The 25948-nt window shown below is 39.1% G+C and overlaps 1 protein-coding gene across 4 annotated transcripts in view; it reads right to left on the bottom strand.

Annotated features, from left to right (window-relative positions):
- Positions 1-25948, bottom strand: part of GRM1 (glutamate metabotropic receptor 1) — a 181294-nt gene that overhangs the window by 50225 nt on the left and 105121 nt on the right. For all 4 annotated transcript variants that reach the window (XM_032185129.1, XM_032185131.1, XM_032185130.1 and 1 more), the window contains exon 4: positions 12669-12904. In XM_032185129.1, the coding sequence (XP_032041020.1) occupies positions 12669-12904 (236 nt within the window). The remainder of the gene's footprint in view (positions 1-12668; positions 12905-25948) is intronic.

The following is a 25948-nucleotide window of genomic DNA, read 5'->3' as shown; positions in this document are numbered from 1 at the left end:
TTTCCCAAAGGCTGGCTGCAGCTTCACGCAAAGAGGAAGTAGAGCCATGCCTGATGTCTGTACGTGACAGTGCTCGGGTGAGCAGGCAAGCATGCCTGGGTGAGATATTATACATTCACTGACACTTCCAGATGATGTGCAGCACTACAGCCTTTCTTTGGCTTTGGGAGAGGCTAGGGGGAAGCTGGAGACCTCTGAGCAGCTAGCAGCATGACTGTGCCAGCACTGCGTCACTGGAGAGGGAGGCAGGGGAGTGAAAAACAGGCCTGCAGTGGAGAAAAAGATCCTTTTCCCTTTCTCCATAAATCTGCATTGCCTGCCCCCTCTCTTGTGTTGGCTAGCAGAAAAGAGAGGGCTCAAAAGGAAATATAGTGTGCTACCTAAGGGCCATGCTAACAGCAGAGCTGCCTGCATAGCAGCCACACCAGGAGAGGGCTGCCCATGGCAAGGTTGTTGCTACCAGTAAGAGCTAAAAGAACCTGGTCACACACAAACACACACACACACAAAATAAAAAATAAAAAATAAAAAATAAAAAATAATAAAAAATAAAAAATAAAAAATAGAACTTTCTCTACAAGTTAATGAATATGGCACGTGGTGTTAAATACAGGTCTGGAGATAAATCCTTACACCAGATGGCTTGAGAGAAGCTCAACAGCCTAATAAAGCTTCTGCTGGGGATGACAGTATGGCCCAAAGCCTCTCTGTTTCTTCCTTCTGGGCTAAAATTCTGTTGATGTTAAGAATTTTACTGAAGAAAAAAATTAGGGTATATGGCCATATGAGGATGACTTGCTATTCTTTCTCCTCTAAACACATCTGCAAGGCAGTGTTTGAAACCTCTTCTGACACGACTGTACATATCCACTCCTATAAGCTGTCAAAGACCTAACAGGAAATCTTTGCACTGCTTCTCTTTGTTCCTAGCTTTTAGTAGAACGACCATCATGAAATAGCTCTGCAGTGATGACTGGTTTTTCTTAATGAAACAGACTGATAGATGTGCAGACTATAGCTCAGTGAAGGGAAAAAGAAAAACAGGCTCCCTTAGCCCCCCCCAGCCCCCCTCAAATAAAAAGGATCCATGCTCATGACCTCTGAGTGCGTTCTTGCGAGGCAATCAGCTTAAGAAATTTAATTCACATAATGTTCAGTAGTGAAGGAACATTACCAAAAATTGACAAGAAGGTTAATTTTTAAGGTTATTGATTACCCCATTTAGGCTATTATCTTAATTCTAGTACTTTGGAATTAATAGACTGGAAAACAACAGAAGAAAATACTTGTATTTATTTGAGATAAATCAATTTCTGTATCTTGGACTCCCAGGTAAACACAAGTCAGATTTTTTAGCATCAGTTCAAATGGTTTGAAAAGAAATATTACTTTGTATTTATGTGCTACCTGTTTCGTGGCAGCCAAACTGAGACAATACATACAACTGCTACAATGCATATAAAATAATGAACTTTCATTTTTATGCATTTTCTAATGATGATGATTGGAATTAATTCTATCATGAACAGAGTGATCTGTAGATACTTAACCTACTCAATGGTTAGAAAAACATCTATATGTGGCCCTTCTACCTTCTGGTCATTCATCACCAAATAAAATACTGTGATCAACTACTGGAAGACTCATGGAATTGTCCAGAAATCTGGCATGAAATTATAGTGGCTTATTAGTACCTACAGTCAAAACCCAAATGGAATGAATGATCAGATTCAAGCCTTAAAACTAGAAATCAATAAAACTCTACTTTCAATTCTGATCTTGGGGAATTCATCAAGTTAGAAGGAGTTTAGGCTTAAAAAAAAATCTGCTCTAATGCAGATAGTTAGGACATTAACACCGTGCTTGTTAATAACACTAATTGACGTGTTTATTAGAGAAATAGGCAACATAGGAGATAAACTGAAGTGATTCCAGTGCCTTTCTTAGAGACGGACAGTAATTATTATGAGAGCTTGACAAATAATTATTATGATTAATTTGTTTTTCTTAAAAGCTGGACTGCATACAAACTGCCTGCAAAATGACCACAGCATGTTCTATTATTTATTCAAGATTATTATTTAACTTCTACAGCAAGTCATTATTTCTCAGCTCCTATTTTAATTAGAAATGAATATTTCATCTTATAAGCAGGAATAATATATGCAAGCAGACTTTTGTTGTTGTTGTTCCTTGATTGAATGGTTTGTACATGTAATCAGCAAAGACACTGATTTCAAATCCAGCTATAGTATCTGAAATCCATCTTATTATTTCACTAACTGACTAAAATTTAATGCTGACAAAGATATTTGAGCAGGCAAGCTCAACCTATGATTTTATATTACATATGCAATAACAATTGTTTTAATGGAAGATTCACAAACAGTATGAATGGAAAGGAGGCCATTTACCCCATCTGATCCAAAACAGACCATACTCTGATCAGGCATCCCAGTCCCCCCATCCCAAGACATTCTTTGACTGCTTTTTGTTTGTTTGTTTGTTTTGTTTCAAGTCTTTTATTTTCTTATGTCCTGTTTCTTGACAGCAATTCAATTTGTTACTCCTACTGCATATTCTATAGTTGTTTCTGTCATTCCCAGTCCAACCATAACCTGTCTCTGAGCCCCTTTTTCAGACTCTGCAGGGTTCCACGAATGCCCTCAATATGCTCTCAAAGCCTCAGGCACCATTTTAATATGATTAGTTATTATCACAGAGACCTTGAATGCATCTGCTTTTCTTGCTTTCTTTACAAATTGCTCAGCTAACTTCTTCCTCTAATGCCATCCCGGATCCTGACACAGGCAGGATTCTACAGAGAACATTTTCTAAATGACCTGTGGAGAAACGATTTAAAAAAAAAAAAAAAAAAAAAAAAAAGGTAAAACAACCTTCAGTTTTCCCCTCTCCCTCAGGTAACTATGTAACTATGTAACCTTGCTGCCTTACTTGCATACTCCATTAAAGACATATTTAGAACTACTATTCTTAACAGGTCTGTTATTTGGAACAAGTCTAGCAGATAATGACTTGCTGCTACTCTTACAGGAGGCAGGAATGAGCACACAAAATCAAAGTCATTTAGAAATCTAAAGAAATATTTGCAGATTTTGATGTTATTTGGCTAGATCAATCATGATTTTCATCATTAATAAATGAAATTGTTGAGTCAGATGCCCTTACAGATATCCTATTATAGCATACAGAGAAGGAGCAATCGAAAAGGACAGGAAACAGGACTGATTAAATTTCAAGTGTCATGCTATTCATACAAAGCCTGAGACTTTATCTGCAAGAGGAAGACAAAACTCAGTAATTGTGCTGCAGCTTTCAGAACATTAACCATCCTGGATACTTAAATTAGGAACCTGAATACATACTCAGGCAACTAATTAATTGATGTGATTAATACCTGAACTTCTCTAGTTGCTGTTGATTTCTATGGGAATTACGGGAGATCAGTGCCTTCAAAATCAGGCCAATTTATCTAGGTCTCAGAGTGTGCACTTCAGGAACCTAATTTTGAGCATGTTCATCAGAAAATGCAGACTCAGAGCAGAAAACAAGCAACTTTCATATAAAACATAGAAGATATTACCACTGAACAGGGCAAAGAAGTAAACAAGAATCCAGTATCATTATATGTTAAATATTCTACACCAGTACAACACACAAACTACTAATCACAGTCTTTACATTAGGGTAGAAAAATATGATGCAATAATGAAATACATGTTATTCTTTAACCTATTCTCTCTGAAGATCTCTGCTCCAATCTGACATGGAGGTGGCAAAACAGAAAAAAAAAATTGCACAAACTATTCTGAGTTCATTGATCTAGACCTGTAAATAACTAAGTTTTAGTTTCCAGTTGTCAGTATATGGGCATGAGATCCTCAGACTGTCAAAGGTGTGGGTCAATAATACATGTTAACATTGGGCGAAGTACTTCATACATGGTAGGAGACTCTGTGGCTGGCAGGCACAGAGTGGCTGGCCTAACAGATCTTTTCCTAATTTAAATTCCAGTGGTTCTGTGTGAGTCTGAAGAACAGTCAGGAGAGGTACCTAATATTTATCAGCGTTAGGGACTGATCACAGCCCCCATTCCCCATTCTCCTGTGCCGCTCAAGTAGAGGAGGTAGAGGAGGGTGGATGGGCGACAGTGTTTCTGGTTGTTTTTTGTTTCTCACTGCTCTAGCTTGATAGTAATAAATTATATTAATTTCCCTCTGCTGTGTCCATTTTGCCTGTCACAATAATTGTTGAGTGATCTCCCTGTCCTTATCTCAACCCCTGAGCCCTTTCCATTGTACTTTCTGCCCCTTTCCCACAGCATATCTCTCATTAGCCAGTACTAGTGGTTTTTTTTTTTCTTTTATTATTACCATGAAGAAAAAAAAAACACTTTTTCCTCATTTCTGTTCTTAACATTAAGGTGGTATTAAGAACACCATCATTAACTTACCATGAATAAATTAATGTGAACACCAATGTGTATCACTAAATTCCCCGCATTTACTGATTATTTTTTTATTTTATTTTAAATACACCATTTCCTCACACAAGAAACCTCTTGTTTGTGGGACTGGCTTCCTAGGACCACAGTGTTGCATGCTGATGTGTGGACTTCACATGTGCTAAGTAACTGCTGCCCACCCAGACAAGGCTGCAGCCCTGCAGCCACAGTTGCTCTCAGAGACTGCTCTTGTTTCCTGCGATCACAGGCAGCTGCTGCAGCTGCTCTGGCACTGGGGATGAACAAAGTGGCCTCAGCTACCCTAACCAGAACCTAGCTGGATCATATTATAATTTAGCAGAGCACACTCACAGTTTTCTTTTTAAATTAAAGGTGGGTTTCAAATGCCTGGTAGAGATATCCAGATATTTCCTTGCAACTCTTGCAATATGCAGTGCATTAGTCACACATGCACAGATCGCAAAGATCCACTATATTTTGCCCTTAACAAGCTGACTGGACATATGCCCAGAGTTGTGTTTAAGTACCGTATCACAGAAAAAAATTCATTTTAAAGCAAAGCTAAGATTAGAAGCTTCTGAGTGACGTCTGCACAAGGACAATGCAGCACTGATTAGTAGCGAACTAGAGCTAAGCAAATCAGAAGACAAAATAAGTGGGCCTAATCTTTATTCATGCATTTAAAAAAAAAACAGAAGCTGGTCTTTCAGATCTGAAAGAATTTCAAAAGCATTTATTTTAGTGCACCTCCTTTTTTCCTCAGTGTAGTCAGATATGACAATGCAGCAAAAAAAGGTCTATCTAGCCCAGCCAAACCCAAATTACTAAAGTACCTGGCATTTCATAAGAAAACTGGTCCTTGTGATGTGAACTCCTAGACAAAATAAGCCTGGAAAAACAGGCAGAACAAACTGGCTTTTTCAGAAAGTAGACGACACACTGCATAGCATGCTGCATAGAGTACTTTTGCTTTGAAGGGAATAGCCCTAAGTTTCTGTCCCTGTAAAGCTAAGTTTGAACTAAGAACTAAATTAAAGGTTTGAACTTGCAGGTTCCTCCAAAGTTACTTTCTACTATACAAATCATAAAAATCCAAGCTGAAAGATACCTCTGGAAATCATCATCTCACACCTTGCTGTGCTGCAGTAGCCCTCTCTGGCTCAGTCAGTAGCCTAGCCTAGCTCAAGAAGCTGTTTTCATTATTTTTCCCTAGTTCCACACTGGCAGAGTTCTTCACTTCCCAGGTCCTCCCAGTATGAGTGGAAAAGCAGCAGGTTGTTCTGGCAGCCCTACTCTTTGGAGCATGCATCTTCCATCAGATTATTCTCCTTATGGATATGAGTATAGTTTATTCTAGTAGGAAGACTTGTAACTTTTATGGTTCACGTTTTAATACTCCAGCTCATAATTTATTGTTCTTTACACCACAGTTCACCCAAGATCTATTAAGAGGACCTTGTTCATTTTAAGAATTCTATTGCCTATTTTTCAGCAAATATCCTTGTGCACAAAGAGTCTCTCTGGGCTGCAGCCAGACGTGTGAGTGGATGGGTTCACACCTACACATTAGATCCTGCTGTATCTCCTTTGCACCAGTATTTATGGAGTAATGAATGCCAGTAATGAAAACCTGTAAAACTGCTAGCTGAGTTTAACAACTTTCCACCTCCAGGTAAATGAGAAAAGGGAAGAAACAATCTAATAAAATACCAGGAGGGTTGACAGAAGGCAGCTGGCCTTGTTTTCTGATCAGTTACTGTTATTATTTCATCAGGTTTATTTACAGATTTGGTTAAATGCTTATATCTAGGGTAATTGGTCTGATGTGTGAACTGCACAAAAAAATTGATTTCTAGGAAAAAGTCAATTAATTTTAATTGCGCCCTTTTGTCCTCCCGACACTGCAGATACAAGTTCAAAGCATCTGTGACAGTCTGAGCAGCCAGGAGTGCCCCTGTCACTCTTCAGGCACAGCAGACAAGAGCACAGAGGAGGCACCAGGGAGCATGATTCATATGTCCTGTTCCTTTGCAGCTCCGTCGGTTTACTCATGTAATGGAGAAGGCTGAATGTCACAAGCCTACCTGAGGACTGTTTTAATCCCAGAAGTGGGAACTTTGACTGTTAAAATCCACAATGGGAAATGTACGTGTAAATATTAGAGTGAGAAAACTTTTGTGATATCCCACTATAGTACAAATATGTTCTGTAAACTGTCTTCTGTACTGTTACAGGGGCATACATATACTATTCTTTTCCTTTATTTGATGATGATCTCATTTTTTTATGGATTCCAAACAAAGAAAAATAGATATTGTGATTCTATTTTGATTGACAGACTGGTTAAAATTTTTAGAAATATAGAATATTGGATAAATGAAGCTACTTTCTTCAAAAAATAAGCTGGGAGCAAATGAACAAAAACCTGACTTCAGGTAATGTCTTCTCTTAATTATGCCTATGATTTATCACATATATGGACATTATTAAACTTCCTCCTCTTTAAACCTTAAAAGCCATCTGTTACTTTGTCTGGGAAATAATATAAGCCTCCAGCTCTCCTGTCTTATCTGCTTTAAAAAAGCCTTGACTAAAAAGTGTAGCAGCCATAGTTCTTTCAGATAAGTTGTACTTAATATGCTTCATTATAGGTGCCCAAGAGATTGAGATCAGAGAGTTTTGACCCCTTCTGTGCGATGAAGCTTAGATCTCCTGCCTTATACTGAGAACATAAAAAAAGAACTTCAGCTGCTTCTCTACTCCAGAGTATAAAAGTATGATAGAAATCCAAAGCAGTGGTTAGGAAGGGTGAGTCAGGATACATAAAGTACAATAGATCTTGAAGAAGTTATGATATGTCAATAGCTTGATTCTATTGCTATATGAGGTACTGTGTGAGAGAGCTTTATAGGATTAAAGGAATTTTCTCAGAGAAGCACCTATGGACACCTCTGACACAGCAGAATGAGTTCTAATAACATCTGCTGGATTTAATTTGCCCAGTACACAACATAGCCTTAGACGTTCTGAAAACTACTCACATCAGCTCTCAGTAGAAAAGCATTAATGCTTTCTGCAAAGGATAGAAACAATCAAGTACATAGCCCAAAGTGTTTTGCTAACTGATATGAGAAAATGAGGGCTCCATGCCATCTCATATAAAATAATCAAAACTAAAATTGGTCTTGAGAAAAAGTTCATGATGAAGACAAGTTCTGAAGTTCCTGAGCTACCTTCCAGCCTGAGTGATTATGTAATTCTGTGACTTTGGCTGCACTCAATCTGATTGCTTGTCTTTCTCTTGTACCCAGACAAGAATTAGCAGATAAAGCAATCCTTTTGGCATGTCCAAGGTATGAGTAATCATCCAAGGGAACTTGGCCTGCAATCTCCTCTGGAATAAAAAAAAATCTACATTTCTTGTTCTTGTCTGCCACAAATAGGTTCACAGACAAATAATCCTTCTCCTCAAAGATCAATTGAATCAATGAATGAATCATGAATTGCCCACTTTGTTCCACTTCACTCTGTCGAAAAATGTCTGTGCTGATTGCCTGCCAATGTATTTTGTTGTCCCAGCAGATGAACTGCTGTGAGCATAATCTGATGTTTGCATCAGTTCCATAACCAATTTCATAACTGTCTCCTGTGGTGCAGAGGAGTACTCATCCCACCCAGTTCACACAAATGGCAGCCATTGTATTATCTGCCAAGAGGTGAGCAGGCATTTTGTAAATCAGCAGTTAGACCTCCACACAAGTGTTTGAACTGTAGTGAGTTCTACATCCTTTCCATGTATGTGAGAATTGCATTTAACTCTAGTCTATGTGGGCTCTCCAAGTCCAGCAGAGAAACATTTGTCACTGTAGTTTTGTGGGGAGGAAAGGACTTCTATTCAGGTTATTTCTACCAGATCAGAGAGCAGAAAACATCCTAAAGATCTGTTGGAAGGGTGTTTGTCACTTGATAGGTACAGTCTATCACCTAATCTCATTGTCAGCATACAACCTTCAAAATGTTGAAATGGCTGCGTTTGATGAACTGAGGCAAGTTGTGACTGCTGCTTGGAGCAATGCCTGAGGTTGAGCATTAAGGGAACTCAGTGTCAGGTCCATCCTGAGCTAGGTAGCTTCTTAGCATCTCAAATTCAGAAGCAGCTTTTTACTGTTCATGTTAAAATGGACTACTCTGTTCTGACTTTTCATCTAAAGGGTATGAAGAATGTTGTGAAGTTCTAAACCTCCCATTGAGTCAGTGGTCCATACAAAGATGCAGGACATGCTTGGTTTCCTGAAGAATGTAGTTACTAAATGGAACACAGCGAAAATACATCAGTGGCATAAACAGTTGAAGAAAAGTAACTTGGTACTGGAAGTGGTTTTGGCCTTCTAGAAATCAAAGAATCTACAAGAGAAGATCATACAAAAATCTCTTTACTATTTACAAGAAATATTCTAGGCTTGAATCTAGTTGTGTTGAGAAGAGTATCTTCTATAGCCATGAGAAAGAGAGAGACAGACAGGTAGACACTTCTGAGAGGCATTTGGCTATAACATTAACAAAGAATGAGTCAAAAATAGCCCCCACTCATTTGGCTGCCACCCAAATGGGAAAAGTAGTGTGTTGTTGTTTTTGCTGGTTGTTTTCTTTTTTCTTTTTTTTTTTTTTTTTTTTTATTATTATTATACGAAAGAAAGGAATGATCCAAAGGAGCAGGTTGTCTTCTCTTCCCAAGAACTTGTGCTGCTACTACTACATAGTACTAGTATATCCAGATAAAATATTTTGAAAATATGGTCAATTTTTAGTCAGCCCTCAGACTTCATAAATAGAAGGCATTTGGATTTGCTTCCTTCCAGTAATTCTTAGCCCACGTAGACTTTTTTTTTCCTTAAAAAAAGAAATTGCATGTACAGAGTTAATTGCAACATGAGAATTCCTGAAGGAGAACATCAGTTTTCTCAGGGACTGAGTGAGAGAATTCAAGTAGTAATTCCTGTCATCAGGGAAGGGCGATTTCTAGGAACTTCTTTTTCCTTGCTTCCTAGAAAGCCTGCAATCCCAAGCTAGTGCTGACTTGTCAGTAATGGTGTGTGAGAACTTGCAAATGCAGCAGCTGTAATTGCTTGAAGTCCTTGCCTATCCATAAATGTTAGAAATTGAACTCCACATTTCAGTGGCAATTCTGAATAAATTACCCAATAAAGTGATTAGGTTGTATATGAGAAAATTATACTGGGCAAGCAGTAATTGAAGATGTTCAACCACAAACTTCATAATTATATTTTCAAATTGTATAGATCCAAGGGTTTTGAATCTTTTTGAATAAGGTAGTTGGAGAAAAACACTCTCATCTCATTTTTTTGTTTGTGGTTGCTCCTAGGGATCCCACTGATGGGTAGCTACAAATACACTATGAACTCTTAGACAACAAAAGTATCTTTTGCCCTTGGTTTTCTTTTACACTAGGTAGCTTCCTGACATGATAACTCTCCAGTGCCTGAAGATGAATCTACTACCTTTGAATCAATTCCTGTTTATACAAAAGTGCAGGTGTGCTGTGTTCTCAGTAATGACTACCAGTGCACTTCTGGAATACAGAACAGATCAGGACCAGACATAATCACGATGTATGCTAATAATGTACATGGAGTTCTGGGAGTACAGGGGACTCAGCTTTTTCCATAATGCAGGACCGTATGTAATTTGTTAAAGGAATACTGATGGCATACTGTGAGATGAGAATGAAAGCTCTCAAATATAATGGAGTTGAGGAGCTCGATACTAGTGTTCAATATTGATAGCTTTCCTGGGGTGATGGAGTAGGACTTTAATTTGTAGTACAACAAGGAAGTCAGAACTTAGTCTGTTGGTACTTTTAATGGATTTCAAATTCTACTGTTTATTATTTATTGAGCAATATGGATTCTCTCCTTCAAATCTGTGCATGGAGACTTCTTTTTGAAGGACAGAAGAGGCGATTCAGACTTTTTCTTTTTTTTTTTTTTTTTTTTTTTTTTTTTTTTTTTCCAGAGAACTTGTGAAGAGGCCTGTCTCCAAACCTGTGATAGGTACAGAAGGCAGTTTCTTGGTGCTGCCATAGTAGACCTTGGAGATTAAGGCTTCATCAGCAACCATTGGAGCTGCTAGTATTTGGAGTAGCACTCAACTCTGCAGAAAGGTTAGGCAAAGGTATGTGTGTAGAAAACTGGTGGTACCAGACAGTCACCAGTCAGCTCTGAGCAGTTAAATAAAAATACAAAAAAAAACATTGTATTGATCCCATACTCGCTGGGGACATGCATGTCTCTTGGTTTTATAGATATACTGTTATTAAGAATAGATGCCTTGTAGTGTTTCCCTTTTGTGATCTGAGACTTTTATGAATTTCTCTGTTCTATGTGATAAGCCTGAGGGTTATCAGTGGTTCATCCCCAATTGAACTGAATGCTTTTCAGAAAAGCCTAAGTATCACCTTTTGAAGTTTCACGCAAAAACTTACAGCTTCTAGAGGAGGGAATCAGGGTCATAGAATGGCCTGGGTTGAAAAAGACCCTAAAGATCATCTAGTTTCAACCCCCCTGCTCTCGGCAGGGTTGCCAACCACTACAGCAGGCTGCCCAGAGCCTGGAAAGATTTTTGAGTGCCTGAATTATGACTATTAACTGTCAGAGTTTACCAATCCTTTTGTATTTCTGTAGTATTACCCAAATGTAACCATTCCGGCCTCTGATACCTGTTGCCTTGAGAAGGACAAAACACTAGGGCAGGCATATGATACCTCTGCAGCAACCTCTCCAATGTCCACTGCCTTCAGCCCTGACATGTCCTCAGACAGATTGGTGTGTTATTGTTGTTTTTTCTCCCATAAAACAACCCTTATTCATTTGTTTGTTTTTCATAAAACAGCCCTTATTGGTTTTGTTTGTTTGTTTTTTCATGAATTTATTTAACTGCTTTTTGTCTCCAGTACAAATTTAGAGTCTATAGCAACCCATGTCTAACAACTCATTTGCATGTTCTGTGAAGAAGTACCCCTTTTAGTCCAGTTTGAACTTGGCACCTGGTATTTGCCTTTGATGAAATGGATGAAAAATGACCACACTGGTTCTGACTAAAGTTCATAGTTTTATAACCAGAAGCTGCAAAACTACCTGTGCTTACAACAGCCACTGAGATTCCTCAAAAAACAGACATTTTTGTAGGATATCAGCTTGAAACTTATTTTTGTTAATGGAATGACCAAAACAAAGCAACTTTAGAAGTAATTTCTTAAGAAAGAAGGCCATGTATTTGCATTGTGTGTCCATCATTCAGTCTCCCCTTTGCAACTTCTGCCCTTGTTGGACTATATTAGCTGAAGTGAAGCAGTCTCAAAAACAATTAAATATATATAACATGAAGAAACATTTTGGTATAATATGAAATTAATTATTCCTTTAAGGGAAAAAATATCAGTGCAAACTCAATAATTATTTAGCCAGTATGCCTTACCACTAGCCTCTAAGCACCCAGATGTGCCAGCCAGTCAGCATGTCAGACCAATTTTGAGTCAGCCACAATATTTTTGATATGACTCAACTGTAATAAGAGAACTGAGGGGAAACTAAAGGTAATGTGGAAGGTGTTGTTAAAAAGTGCCACTGATGGAGAAGGGAAGAACTAGAAATACTGTGGGCAGTCAGCTCAGGGAGCACATGAAGACCGATGGAGATTAATGTCATCACATAAAGGGGATGGAGATGGAAAGAACAGGACAAAAATCCAGGGGAAGCCAGACTTCATTATTTTTGTTTATCATGGGTAACTTCCTTACTATCAAAATGTACCTTTTTGACTAGAAATGAAATATTTACAAATTACAAACTAAAGGTTTATATTTGTTCCGATTTTTGTTAGAATGTAACTGTTATTTATTTTATCTCAGTCGTGACCAGGTAGCCATATTACACTCCTCTCAGTCTCAACATAGCTCTAAAACCTGAAAGGGGAACAATTTGCTCTATGACAGAGCAGATCTATATTGAGAGGAGGCTGTGCCAGACATATTCGTACCAGAGTTCAAATTCATATCTGCACAGTTTAGAACTGTTACTTTTCACCGGTTATTTAAAAACAAACAAAGCAAAGACAAATTTTTGCCTGACCACAGATTCAAATAGGAAAACAATTGACAGGTTACCTGTGCAGTTCTTCTGGAAGTTGGGATTCTCTAGTGGGTGTCCTGGGATGCGACACTGAAATCTGTGTTGCCAGAACTCAGGAAACCAGGGGTTGCGGGTGTTGGTGTCCAGACGCAGCTTCAGATAGTAGTCATCAAAAGACAAGACCTCTGGAGATTGCAGTTTGATAGTGATGCCTCCATTTGCTTCAGGTTCATAGCCTTCAATGACTTCATCTCTGTCTGCCCAACCATCACTGAAAAGAGGCAAAAAAAGCTTTATTATCCAGAAACAGGAAACTTGTTTTGAAAAAGTAACTAGGCAAAGGCAGGCCAGCACCCCCGGAAACAAGCAATTCAAGAGGAATGTAATGGCATATCTAAAATTCAGACTGAGTGGGAAAGAAGAAAGCACAGCGATACAGACTTGTAATGAGCAGTCTGACTGACTTCATGCCAAGCCCTCATTAACTCATCTGAAATGAAGAGGATTTAGTCTTGTCCCTCTGGAAAGCTTTTTGGGCATAGCTTCTAGTGTGATCTTTTTATGACTGAATCTCTTTGCCTTATTTAGGCTATCCTGTGAAGGTAGAATGAAAGAATTAATGTCAGTGGAAAGGAAACTAAACCAGGATCCTGGGTGTTTTGCAGGAGATCTGAACATGTACGGATTGTACACCTAGAAGAGTAATTGAAATTAAGCATAAAGTGAGGAATATATTGTGTTGGAAGAGAATTGAATACTCTATCAAGAATACTTGATAAGGTTGAACAAACTAAAAAGAAAACCACACGCTATTCTCATACTGTGTAGGGATGTGATAATGTTCTTTCTTTTTTTCTTTCTTTCTTTTTTACTCTTTATTATTAATATTATTATAGACAATGGCTTTCAATTTTACTTCTCTGTTTATTCACTTAGAGACATTCCTCAAAATCTGGAGATAAAACACTTTCTTGAAAACATTATTCCATGGAACATCTATTTTAACAGGTTTAAACAAAAGTCAATTTTGTTTAACATTTGAGTTTTAATTAGTTCTTTTAACTAGAAGTCCATTGATTTAGTGTCATTCTCCCATTCCTATTAGGGTCCCCTAAGAATAGTGGTATTATGATCTAATTTAAGTGCAAACATGTCAGCCATTGCTTAGTTTTCACACACTGGACATGTCTTTAGGGAAATATATTACTCTGGCATCTCAGATCTATCTGTATCTGGACAGAATCGAAACAGCAGCACTGCTGCTGTGAAAATCAGATAGATGAAGCACTTTCAGCATGAAAAATATGACAGACTACTAAGAGAAATGTCCTTCTTTCACTCAAAAGTGTCTCTGCATCCTGCACTCCAGACAGAAAAAAAAAAAAAAAAAAAAGTTCCGTGTTAGGAGGCTCTTGCGCAAAGCATTGAGAAGAGCATCAGAATGCACAACACACCAACCAAGGGCTTTTATGAGGCACCTGGCATGGATGTGACTGGGAGTCCTAAATGGAAAACAGACAAGATATGAAGTAGCAAGTTCTGTCACAGTCCTCATCAAACAAATGTAGAGTGACTACGCATTGGTCATGTGGGAGTCTTTGGTCCCTAGCCACCAAACTGAGCATATGCATGGTTTAAGTGGCTGGGCTGCAGGCATCTGGAAAAAAAATAGCAGCTCTCCATGGAAATACAGGAAAACCCACGTACTGAGTGATTTTCACGCAGAACACAAGACCCGTGCCTTTATTACAGGAAATAATTTAAGATAGGGACATCTGGCAGCACTCTTAGTGAGTGATCAACACATTCCTTTCTACCTGGACTGGGAGTTGCCACACTTGAATACAGCACTACACAGCTCCTTTGAGCCAAGATTTCTTCTTTGTTTCACCATTTGCCAAGGCCTTGCAGTAGAACTGGACAAAATTTCTGGACTTACCTACCACTGACCAAAATCCTCTTACAGCCAAGCAGCATAAGATACATACATAGTATGCATATTGTATCTCATATGCAGAATGAGATCAGAGAGCAGGAGAAGGCACAGGGAGCAGTTCATGGGAAGGAGGCAGCAATGGCTTATGAGTCCCTTTATGAAATGGCGGTGGGCATGAGACTGAACCTCAGAAACCATCCTTCCTGTAGGCTGAAGCCAGCAGCACCTGCTGGGTCACTTCCTCCTTCAGCCTGTGGGTTGCCTGGATCGCTTCTTACCAGCACAACCCTAGGGATAACCACGTGGCATGGCCTAGGCCTGACAGCTGCCTTTGAATGTTGTGGAAGTGCACAAGAGTTCAAAGGCTACAAATTGCCCATTTCTGCATCCTGCCCCACTAGATTGTCTTGAGATTTGGAGAGGGAAAGAAACCACAGCTCAGCCACTCCTCACTTGTCCACATGCTCAGTGCAGCTAGTAAAATGTACAGTGTGCCCCCTTACTACCTCATAGCAGGACACAGTCTACATGTAGATAACAAAAAGGTAAAGGTAAAGGTAAAACCAGGAGACCAAGCTTGCAGAATTTCACATAATTCAAGCCAGCAATTAGCACCAAAGAGAAGAAAAAGGCACATTATTTATTTTTATGTGGGGGAAAAACAAGCAAGAGGTCACTCTTACAGCATAAGTTACTGAGTCCTAATTGCATGATTACTTCATTATTTGTCACAATGTTTATGGCTTGAAAACTCTAGACTCAGGCAAAAACATTACTGAGTCAAAAAGATTAAGTAAATCAGGACATTTTTTACAAGATTTTCTAGAAAGGAGGTAGCTTCTCTAGTGGTTGGACTCCTACCAGCCAAACATTACAAGTGATTTATTTTCTCTCCCCTCCAAGTTTGCCTTGGAAAAGTGCCACACTCTGAAGGCAAAGCAGAGAAATTCTGCAAAGGCAAAAGAAAGTGTATTTCAAGATCTTTGAGTGCAGCTGATGGAAAAGTTCCCCTAAATTGGAACATGGATTGTCACCTAATGTTTCTTTCTCTCTTCCTAGCCTCAAATGTTTTCTGTTCTTTCTTCAACTTCCTCAAATTATTAAATCTCTCTGATAAGTTTTTGTTCTGAACCAAATGTGAAGAAAAGGCACTGGAATCAGAGATAAAAGTTCATATGTGTTGGATATCATATAGGAGCTTTGCTCTACTTTCAGTAAAGTCAAGAAAGCAAAAAGGAGTCCTCTGGTCTCTGAGGGCACCCCTGCCATCCTGGCTGGCTGTGCCGAAAAGTGCCCCAGGGGGGCCATGCAGCCTGATCAGCAGCAGTGGGAGGAGGATTATCAGAGACCTAAGGCCTTTTTTCAGTCTCTAATTAAATTCCTTTTTACTGTGAAAAAGAAACAAATAGAAAAAAATGTCTGGAAACTGTGCATAAAGATGCTATATGAATAAATGGGCAGTACTGCAGAAGGCAATGTTAATAAAAAAAAAAAAAAAAAAAAAAAAAAAAAAAAGCAGTGCATGCTACTTTTTTATTGTCAGAATCCAGTATTTTCCACCTACTTTCCTTTTTTTATGCTGCTGAGTACAAAGTAGCACTGTGTGTTACCAGTGCATCTCTCCTGTGTGCCTCTACTGCAGATTTCAGGATGTGGCCCAATGTCCTTCACCCAAACTGCCTGCCCCCGGGACTGTCCACTGTGGCTATTGTGTGACTGTCAGGTGTCCTGTGCAACAGTTAATCAGAAGCTCTGTGAAAGCATTTAAAGCATGAAGACATAAACAGTGAGGGACAGAAAAGCGTGGGTTTCAAACCACTCTGTTCACTGTTACGAGGAAAAAAAAAAATGCTTTTTTTTTTTTTTTTCGGTTTTGAGGTGTATATCACAATTGAAATGGCCACTAATATTTCACAAGCTACTCAGTCTGAGTCCCATTTCAGAGGTTGATATTCATGATGCCAAATCTAAATTTCAGCATTCAGTCACGCCCACCCCCCAGAAAAATCAGCCAGAAAGGGAAAAAAAACAGTTACTCTGTCTAGCTTTGGAAGTCCTATTTCCTACTACCACAGACTGAGTTTTAAGAAACTCAGAAGGGAAGGAATGCCATCCAGAGGGACCTAGGCAGGCTTGAGAGGTGGGCAAGTGTGAACCTCATGAAATTCAACAAGGCCAAGTGCAAGGTCCTGTATCTAGGCTGGGGCAACCTCAAACACAAATAGAGGCCGGGTGGAGAATGGATTGAAAGCGGCCCTGATGTAAGGGACTTTGGGGTATTGGTTGATGAGAAGCTCAACCTGAGTCAGCAACGTGTGCTTGCTGCCCGAAAGCCAATCATACCCTGGGCTGCATTAAAAGAAGCATGGCCAGCAGGGCGAGGGAGGGGATTCTGATCCTTGATTCTGCTCTTGTGAGGCTCCACCTCGAGTTCTTCATTTAGCTCTGAGGCCCAGAGCGCAAGAAGGACACGGAAGTGTGTTAGAACAAGTCCAGAATAGAGTCACGAAGATGCTCAAAGGGCTGGAGCACCTCGCCTACGAAGACAGGCTAAGGGAATTGGGGTTGTTCAGTCTGTCAGTCTGGGGAAGAGAAAACTCCAGGAAGACCTTATGGCAGTCATCCAGTACCTAAAATGAGCCTACAAGGAAAGTTGGAGAGGGTCTTTTTATAAGAGCATATAGTGATAGGACAAGGGGCAATGGCTTTAAACTAAAAGAGAGTAGATTTAGATTAGATATAAGGAAGAAAATATTTACTCTGAGGGTAGTGAAGCACTAGAACAGGGTGCCCAGAGAAGTTGTGGATGTCCCATCCCTGGAAGTGTTTAAGGGATGGACAGGGCTTTGAGCAACCTGGTGTAATGAGAGGTGTCCCTGCCCATGGCAAGGAGGTTGGAACTGAGTGATCTTTGAGGTCCATTCCAACACAAACCAATCTGTGATTCTATGCTTCTATGAAACAAAGCTATTTTTTCTTAATTAACTTACCATGCTATTACTGTGTTATAATGGACATTTATGAATTGTGGCTTAAGTTGAATTGTTGAACTGAAGTCACGTATATTCTTGTGACTGAAATACCAGGAGAAATGTAATGGATTTCCCGTTTCCTCTCCTCTTCCAATCATGAACACCATCAGCTGCTTTTCACAAGGGCTGATGAGACAACCAGCAATCAAGCACTCTATTTTCATCTCCCCAGGACTTAACTCTTAAACCATGATGCAGCAGTTCAACTCTGCTTCCCAGCACAGTACTCAGAGCATTACTGTTCCAGATGCTTTTTCCAAATAGGCAAATAAGTACACAGAAAAGAAACATGCTATTGCTTATGAAAACTACTTGGAAGTTGTTCTTTGATTTTTGTGGGAGGTAGCATCCTTTCACAGGAAAGGAAAATAACACATTTGTCTGTCATGGAAACTGACAGGGACTTTGAACTGTGCACCTTTATAGGGCTTGATTTGATGCACCAAAGGTATAGAGGGCAACTGAGGTGTGCTCTTGTGTCTGGAGTATGGCATTGTTGACAGCTTTGTCAACACCATTTGCATTGGTGTAGGTGATGTTTTCTTAAGAAGTCTGCATTCATAACTTTTTTTTTTTTTTTCTGTTGTGTTGGACAAGTCGTATAAAATAAATTAAAGAAATTAAGAGCACAAAGCCCTTTATAAATGTCAAATAAACTATTTTCAGCAATAATCCTTCTGTCTGGGACAGATATTCTTGTTATTATAAAATGAAATGAAGCAGATATCCCTCTCAGGTATGGCAGTCTCAGGTAACCAACCATAACTGTCACACAAATGGTCAGAGTCTATATTCTTGCCTTTCTCTCCTCTCCACAAAACTAAAGCACATGTCAATATACTCTCCTTATAATGTCAATACACAGCCTTACAGGGCACGTTTCTAAGTGCCTTTTTACCATTGCTCTCAAGGCTGCCAGCTGGCCTGCTGCTATGTTAAACTTCTAATAGGTTTAAATATGAGGACAGCACCACTTAAAGAATTCAACACTCAATGAAGTGCCATGGCTATTTTGTTATTTATGTCAATAACTTTATTTTTAATGAAAATCATTATATGCTGCAATATTTTGATGCTTTATTTGGAAAATGCTTTTTGCACACTATCTTTCTGTGTGGTGAACAAACACCGCTTGTTTAGATTTTCAGACACAACTTAGAGGCATTTCAAAATGTTACAACCCTCCAAATAGTGATAAGTGGAGTTTAAATAATTTGTAACTTGGTTCTGATAAATGCCAATCCTCTCGGTGGCTGGTCAGACCCAGAAGCCTACAAATTGTGTTTCTCTATCTCATATCTTCTGATAGTGCCCTAGTGGAAAATCCAGCACAGATTCTCACCTTTGGCTGCAGGAATATGATCCTAACAGCCTCTGTGTGCTTTTCTGGAAGAACATAAGGAAATGTAGAGCTCAGCATAAGAGCAGTCCAGGGAGTACCAGTGTGTCAGGTGGGGTAATTTCACATGCTCTTCCACCAAAAAGTCAGTGTTGATTTGATATGAGCAAAGGTGGCAGAATCAGGCCCAGAGTAATTTGCAAACAGAGTAATTTGGCTACTCAGCTGCCCTCTTCTGGGAACAGACTTCAAAACAAACACACAAACAAACAAACAAAAATATTAATTTTGCCAGCCTGATGTACTGGAAAGAAAAAAAAAAAAAAAAGCTTATTGTGAAGAAGGATGAAATTATTCTCTGACAATAAGGAGCTCTATCTGAGATACTCAGTGTTTATGTAACAAGACTCAGAAGATGTCACATGAAGAACATGGAAACTACCCAATATTCACAAGTCAGCAGCTAGCAAAGTGATTTTCTTCCTTCAGCTTATGCATTGTGAGTCAATCCCACTGGTCACCAATATTAGCTGGAAGGTGCTGAGCATTACTATTAATAAGTATTAGGTCAAGCCTGAGAAGCAAAAGGCCATTTTTTTGGACTCATTCATTCAGCTAATTCAGCGGTACTACATACATGTATTGGAAGGTGGGAAAGCTTTCCTCAGTTGCAAAATTATAAACTCTTAAACATAACCTTATTTTTACATGTTTGATGAGTCCTGACAATCTTGTAGATTAGTCCAATGGCTACAGTGAAGCTTGTATCTCACTGCTGCAAGATCAGACTGAAAGGCTGTCTGTTATCATGCTATAATCTGGTGTTGCTGAGCATTGTCTGACCTCAAAACGAGAAGAATCAAATTCACTACCTCTTGTCAACTGGAAGAAAAAAACAGGGTAAATAGGTCAGTACTTTTGTTTCTGCAAGCATAGATGGAGGTGGGCAGGAGGCACCACTTTCCCAAACTGCCTGTCTTTTACAGAATGCATCACAAGGTACTGTGGGATTTGTACGCAGTCCCTTTCCACAAGCTGTATTGGGCTGAAATGTACCTTAAATTCCAGCCTTTAGATTTGTCCTAGATGTGACCTTCACAGGTCACTCCAGACTCAAATCAGCTGAAAGCATTGTGAGAATATCAGCTCTGCAAACTGGAAACAGGACAACAAAACCACTGAACCATCTTCTTGGAGAGCAATGGAAAGTAAAAGGGAGAGAGAAGATCACTGCCTTGACAATCTCCCCCATGCACAAGAGAAGGTACAAGAGGAGCAATTAAGGATCATTAGGTGCCAGACTGCAGTTAGCAATTTTAGACTCATAATTCACATGGTGCTAATATGCCACCAGAGGTTGTAATCTTGTCATGGACTATTAACTGAAGAACATACCAAACTTGGTCAGGACTTGATAGATATCTCTAGAGAGCACCAATGTGACTCAGGAAGAGTCCAGTGTGATTTATCCATTAACTCTGATGCCTTTGAGTATGGGTTACCTATCAGGGTCTGAACTCTGACACCCCACAGGAGGTACTATTTTCTGAGTGAAATTGAAAGATGAGGTCTAAAAAAATCTCCAGGGCCACTTTCTTCAAGCATTTAGTCATAATTCTTAGTAAATTTTCTGTTCTTGCCAGTTTCATTTCATAACACTGCATATACAATTTTTCACTTCCTGTCCGTTATAACTGATGCTGCACAGTTGTAGTAGCACATTACTTCTTATCTTTTACACCAGCACAAACTGTTGGTAGGAGCTTCCAATTTTTATTTAGTGAATCAGTGGATTTTCTGAATGAATGATACTCTGTACAGAACCAAAGTTGATAAATGATTTGTCATTCTGTTTCACATGATTATCATCCACTTCTGTGTGAATTTTAAGAGTTTTTGCACCATTCATTTTTAAAATGTAGATTATAACCTCATGGACCATGGCGAATTGTCTATTTTGTAAATATGTATTTAGGAAGGTTTTAATTATTGTATGCAGTGCATGTATTTACATGTCATTTACATAATGAAATGTAACTGTCTATCATGCAGGCATCTATCCTGGGGAGTCATTGCTGTGAAGATTTGTGACATGGTTGGCATGTACACCTTTTTGTAAATGTAGTGGCTGCTTTTATGCAGGAAAGGTTTTACCATTCTCAAGGGTGCACAATGGTGCATATCTTGGAAAATCAGCAACCATACATAAATTCTCTAAGGTAATAGCTGATTTTCAGAAGGTGTACATATGCTTCCACCCTAGACTGTCAAGAGGATTGAATCCTTGCTCTGCATGTTTGAAATTCACAACATGAGGCAATATGAGTGCACAGTATCTTTTCCAAGTCAAAGCATATGGGAAGGTAGGGGGAGACAGTCCAATTTTAAACAAATACACAAATTTAGGAAGCCGCAATCTTAGCATTGTGCATCATATAAGGTGATCCTGGGCAATAATATGTGCAACTAAACCCAAGATTTTTAACAATTCATTAATACGACCCAATCTGAAAATAGAGAGATATTTTTTTTTATTCTCTGTACCAGTGCCTGCAGATTTCTTTTTTATCCCATTGCTGCTGCTGTACTGCAAATTACATTCAATGAGGCTCCATTGCAGAACGAATACTGATAGTAAGGGGTAGTTCCTGCTAGGCAGAACTCAACTGTAGCTCATTTTCAGGGAGAATAGCAATATTCCTGGTAAGACTTCCATTCTGTTTGAAAGTCTTATAGACTGAAGTTTTTTTTCCGTCCAACTGTGCAAAACATAAAGGGGAATAGTAGAGTGGTTCCTACCAGTGCTCCAGTCACCTACAAACTACTCAAGTCTCAGGGCTAGATCTGAAGAATTGGAAAGAGAGATCCCTTATGGAGAGAAATTCATGGCCTAGAAATTCATGGAAATGTATAGGAATATATACAAGAATGAGAACAGGTGAAGACATGGCCCTGACTACTTAATCCCACTCCAGTAGATTTTACTGAATGTTGGGATGTGATTCTGTTGTGCTTCCTACAAGATTACCATAGATATCTTCCTTAACCACAAGCAAGAAAAGTAGAAACTTTTTCCTCCTTCTCTCCTTGTTTTCTGTTTTGAGATGCTGAGGAACAGGGAAATAGGAAGTATCTTAGAATCATATTTTCTTCTCTGTTTTTCAGACAAACTGTGATGAACTAAAAAATACTTTGAATTCCAGCCTTTAGATTTCCCCAAGAGGGTGACTTTCATAGGATAGTCCAGAATTTTCCTTCAGTGGCTTATATTCTTACGATTCCCTCAAGGTACCCCTTAATGTAACCCTCTCATATGACAAGGCTTAAGAGAAATACATATGGAGTTTATAGTCCTTTTTCCAAATCAAATTTCAAATACACAGATCTAAAGAGGACAGCCTACATCTTACATCAAGTTGCTATTACTGGTTCAAATATGTCCTATTTCAATATCTGTACAAGGTTTCTGGAATGTTATTTCTGCACTTGTGTGAAAACCAAACCTTTAAACACTTCTATGCAAGAACTTCTCATTGTTTTGGTAGCTCTTAATTGAAATAATTTATATAGAAGAACGCATAGTGTAGATAAAAGCATACTATCTGCTCCGTACCAAAGCATACTGCTATGGGCTTTGAAATATCAAATCGAATAAAGTGGAAAACAAAAGCTGAAATATTATGAAACGTGATAGAATCACAACAGTTGTGAAGCTGTTAATCAAAGCCAAACATATATCAGAAACAAATACTACAACAAAGCTAAACAAATATTAGAAGGATATTTCCACAACAGATTTTTCTACAAAAGTCATTTTAAATTTGTCCTCATCTGCAATCCTTCCTTCTTCATCTTTCATGGATACTTGAATGCTCAGGTTAGCATGATTGTTTATAAATAAGATATTCTCCACTCACATATTCAAAACTTGTTCATTTGAAGTTATATATTCATAAGTAAAGTATCCAATTTATACTATACCAGTGAGCCACCTAAGCATCTAAACCTTTCCAGAGAGAGAATCAATACTTTAAGGTTTTTACAGAATGAATAAAGCAAAATCATTAGACTTGGGTAGCCTGCTAGCACAGCATTGCATTGTGTCTGAAACGAACAGCAAATGAACCATTTGCAAACCAAGAAACTGGTGAAAAATGTGAATAAAGAATTCACCTGAAAATCAAGCAATCTGTTCAAAAATGGTAACTGAACATAAAAATAGGTGTAATATCTTGAATAATATTTTTTTGAGTAACCCACTTTGCTCAGGCAATACTGTTATAATTGACCCAAAGCAGCTATTATAGAGTATTTTCAGTATAAAAGCATTATAAAAGCATTATGGATTTACTTTTCTGCACTTAATGTTTAAAAATAAATGTTTATTCATGTAGCTACACAAATGTGAAATAAGAAATTTAAGTACAACCTAAGTACAATGCACCAAACTTAGCTCAATATCACCAGCTAACCTCTACTCCTTAAAAGCATTTGCCTTATCAAGCAGATGTACAGTAGGATGCTAGCAGCTTTTTAGGTATTTAGGTGTATGATATCCAATCTATATTAAAATAAAATATGCCCAGAATACATCTGGAAATGTATTCAGGTATTTTGCTTAGAGGAACCACTGAAATGCACCATCTTGCTTAAATGCTACTTATTTACTGCTGTTCATATTGTTCAAGCGTGACTCATTCTAGGTATCATGCTAGCATTGAGATAGCTAGGGTGACATATAGTCTCTGATGTAAGGAAAAGGTTCAAATAGAATCCTGCTAGCATGCGGTAGCTGAATATTATCACAGCGCGTTCCACAGTAACCTCATTTTGTAGCATCAGGGGCACAGAATAGCTGTAACGAGGTGAGTGCTTAAATACAAACTTTGGATACAGCAATGCCACCTTACCAGTCTGGCTATCTAGGAATTAGAAAAAGCACTCATTGAATCATTTTATTCTATGTTAAAAATAATAATAATAAATATATTAAAAATAAAAATAAAAGACTATTGTGCAGATCTATCCAAGTGTTTGAGAGAAAATTACGTTTTCTAAAAGCTGTAGGTTTCATTGTAAGTTATATTAATCAGGAAAGTATACTGGAGATATATTCTTTGTTATTTCTGTACTGGAGATTGTGGGGGCAGCTGTTTTCCTTCAAGATATCATCTTGTATTTGAATTGGAAGACCTCTGGGCAATCATTACAGATATCTTTTCCAGTATTAGATGTTCTCTTTATGGTACCAAGAGTGTCGTGTGACTTTATTTAAATCCTCGAATCACTGAGTAACCACTCCATGAGTAGTTTGTACCCGCATTTCACCCTCCACAACTCAGGGGTTACCTCATGCTGTGGGGCTGGGGTGCTTCTGTGATGTACGAAAGTGCCCCAAGCTTCACATACAGTAAATCTTCCCTTCTACCATCTTACCTATCCACATTGTCTTGGTGATAGATTTTCTTAATCTGCCACTTTCTAAGCTGGCCTCAACCAGTTTCTTACTGGATAAACATTCTTCTTTACTTTTGCATGCTTCCTTTAATATGAATTTGGGGAAAAATGGAAATACTTTAACTGAAAAATCCAGAACATCTACAATTGGCAAGTTCTGTTTCCACAAACTGGAAATACTTGGGTTACAAGTACAAGCTCCATGCTCAGTATCACACCGATCCCCTGGGCCTTCTGCAAATATCTGTGGGATTTTAACAGACACTTGCCTGGTTGAATGTTCACAATATAATGGTTAAATAAACTGCACAAGATTTGAACTAAAAATGCAATATGCATTGTATATGTACTCTTAAATACCTATAATGTGGTTCAACAATTACTTTCAGTATTTATTGGGGCAATTCTGACTCTCACATTGCCTCAAGGGCCTCCAGCTATTTCAGCCTGAACACCAGGGCACCGTGGGGACCAGCAGCTCCCTGGGGGTGTTGGAGCTGCCCGTGGGTACATCAGGGCAGGGCCTGGCAGCTTGTCCCATCTCCTCACCCCACCAGGAGCAGGACACTAGGGGCACCAGGGCAGCACCAGCCCTGGCACCAGGCATCTCCCTGGGGACAGGGACAGGCTGAAGCTGGGACAGGCTGTGGGCCTGTGGCCAGTCAGGACAGCATTGGGAGATAGCAGGAGCAGCTCTGCCTGGACGAGCCCCCAGGAGACCGGCCAGACCAGGGCCTGTGAGCATGCATCCCCAGGCCACTGGGGAAGTCCACCCTCAGCTGTGCCCTCCCTAAGCTGTCTTTGAGCCCATGCTGACAGAAGCCAACAGGGGCGTGCCCATGGCCATGATGTTGGCCTTCATTAGGCCCTCAGGCATGGCTGAACCATCAGGTAGGCCCAGACAGCATGGTGTCCACGGAGAGGGTGGCCAAGTGGGGCCATGAAATCACACTGGCTAATCCCTCAGTCCAAAGTGTATTTGTCACAGCTTTTCTTCTGATTACTATGGGTTTAAAATCTCACTAAAGCTACAGTAATTCTTCCTTTCCTCTCTCACTCACACAAACAATCCATAGAGCATCAAAAGCCTGATTAAAAAGAGAATTAGAAACACATAGGCACTGGCAACATAACTGAATCTTAAGGGTATCCCTTGTTTTAAATGACAGATGTAGAAGTTCAGGTTTTAGCTTTAGTGAGCAACTGACAATACTGTTTTCCTACAGACAGACAAATTCTGTGCACACTGGCAGAGCAAAGGCTATGGCCTTCCAAGCAGACAGAATGAGGATAAAAAGCTCATTTTCTGTTCTGGAGCTTCCATTTTTTATGATATATGTATGTTCCTACAGCCACTGATCCCACATACTTGGTTCTTCAGAAAGCCTGGTCTTAAACCATTTGATTTAAGAGGTAGTTGGAGTGTTTTACTTCCTCTTGATGCTCATCTTTACCAAGAAAGGGATGGGAGCTTTGCTTCTAATGTGGGGCTATGCTATTGTACTTTATTTATGGAATCATGGAATGCTTTAGGTTGGAAGAGATACTTAG

Source organism: Aythya fuligula, chromosome 3 (assembly GCF_009819795.1).
Source record: "Aythya fuligula isolate bAytFul2 chromosome 3, bAytFul2.pri, whole genome shotgun sequence".
NCBI lineage: Eukaryota > Metazoa > Chordata > Aves > Anseriformes > Anatidae > Aythya > Aythya fuligula.
The sequence above is the reverse complement of the archived record's forward strand: the minus strand, read 5'-3'. Positions and strand labels throughout refer to the sequence as shown.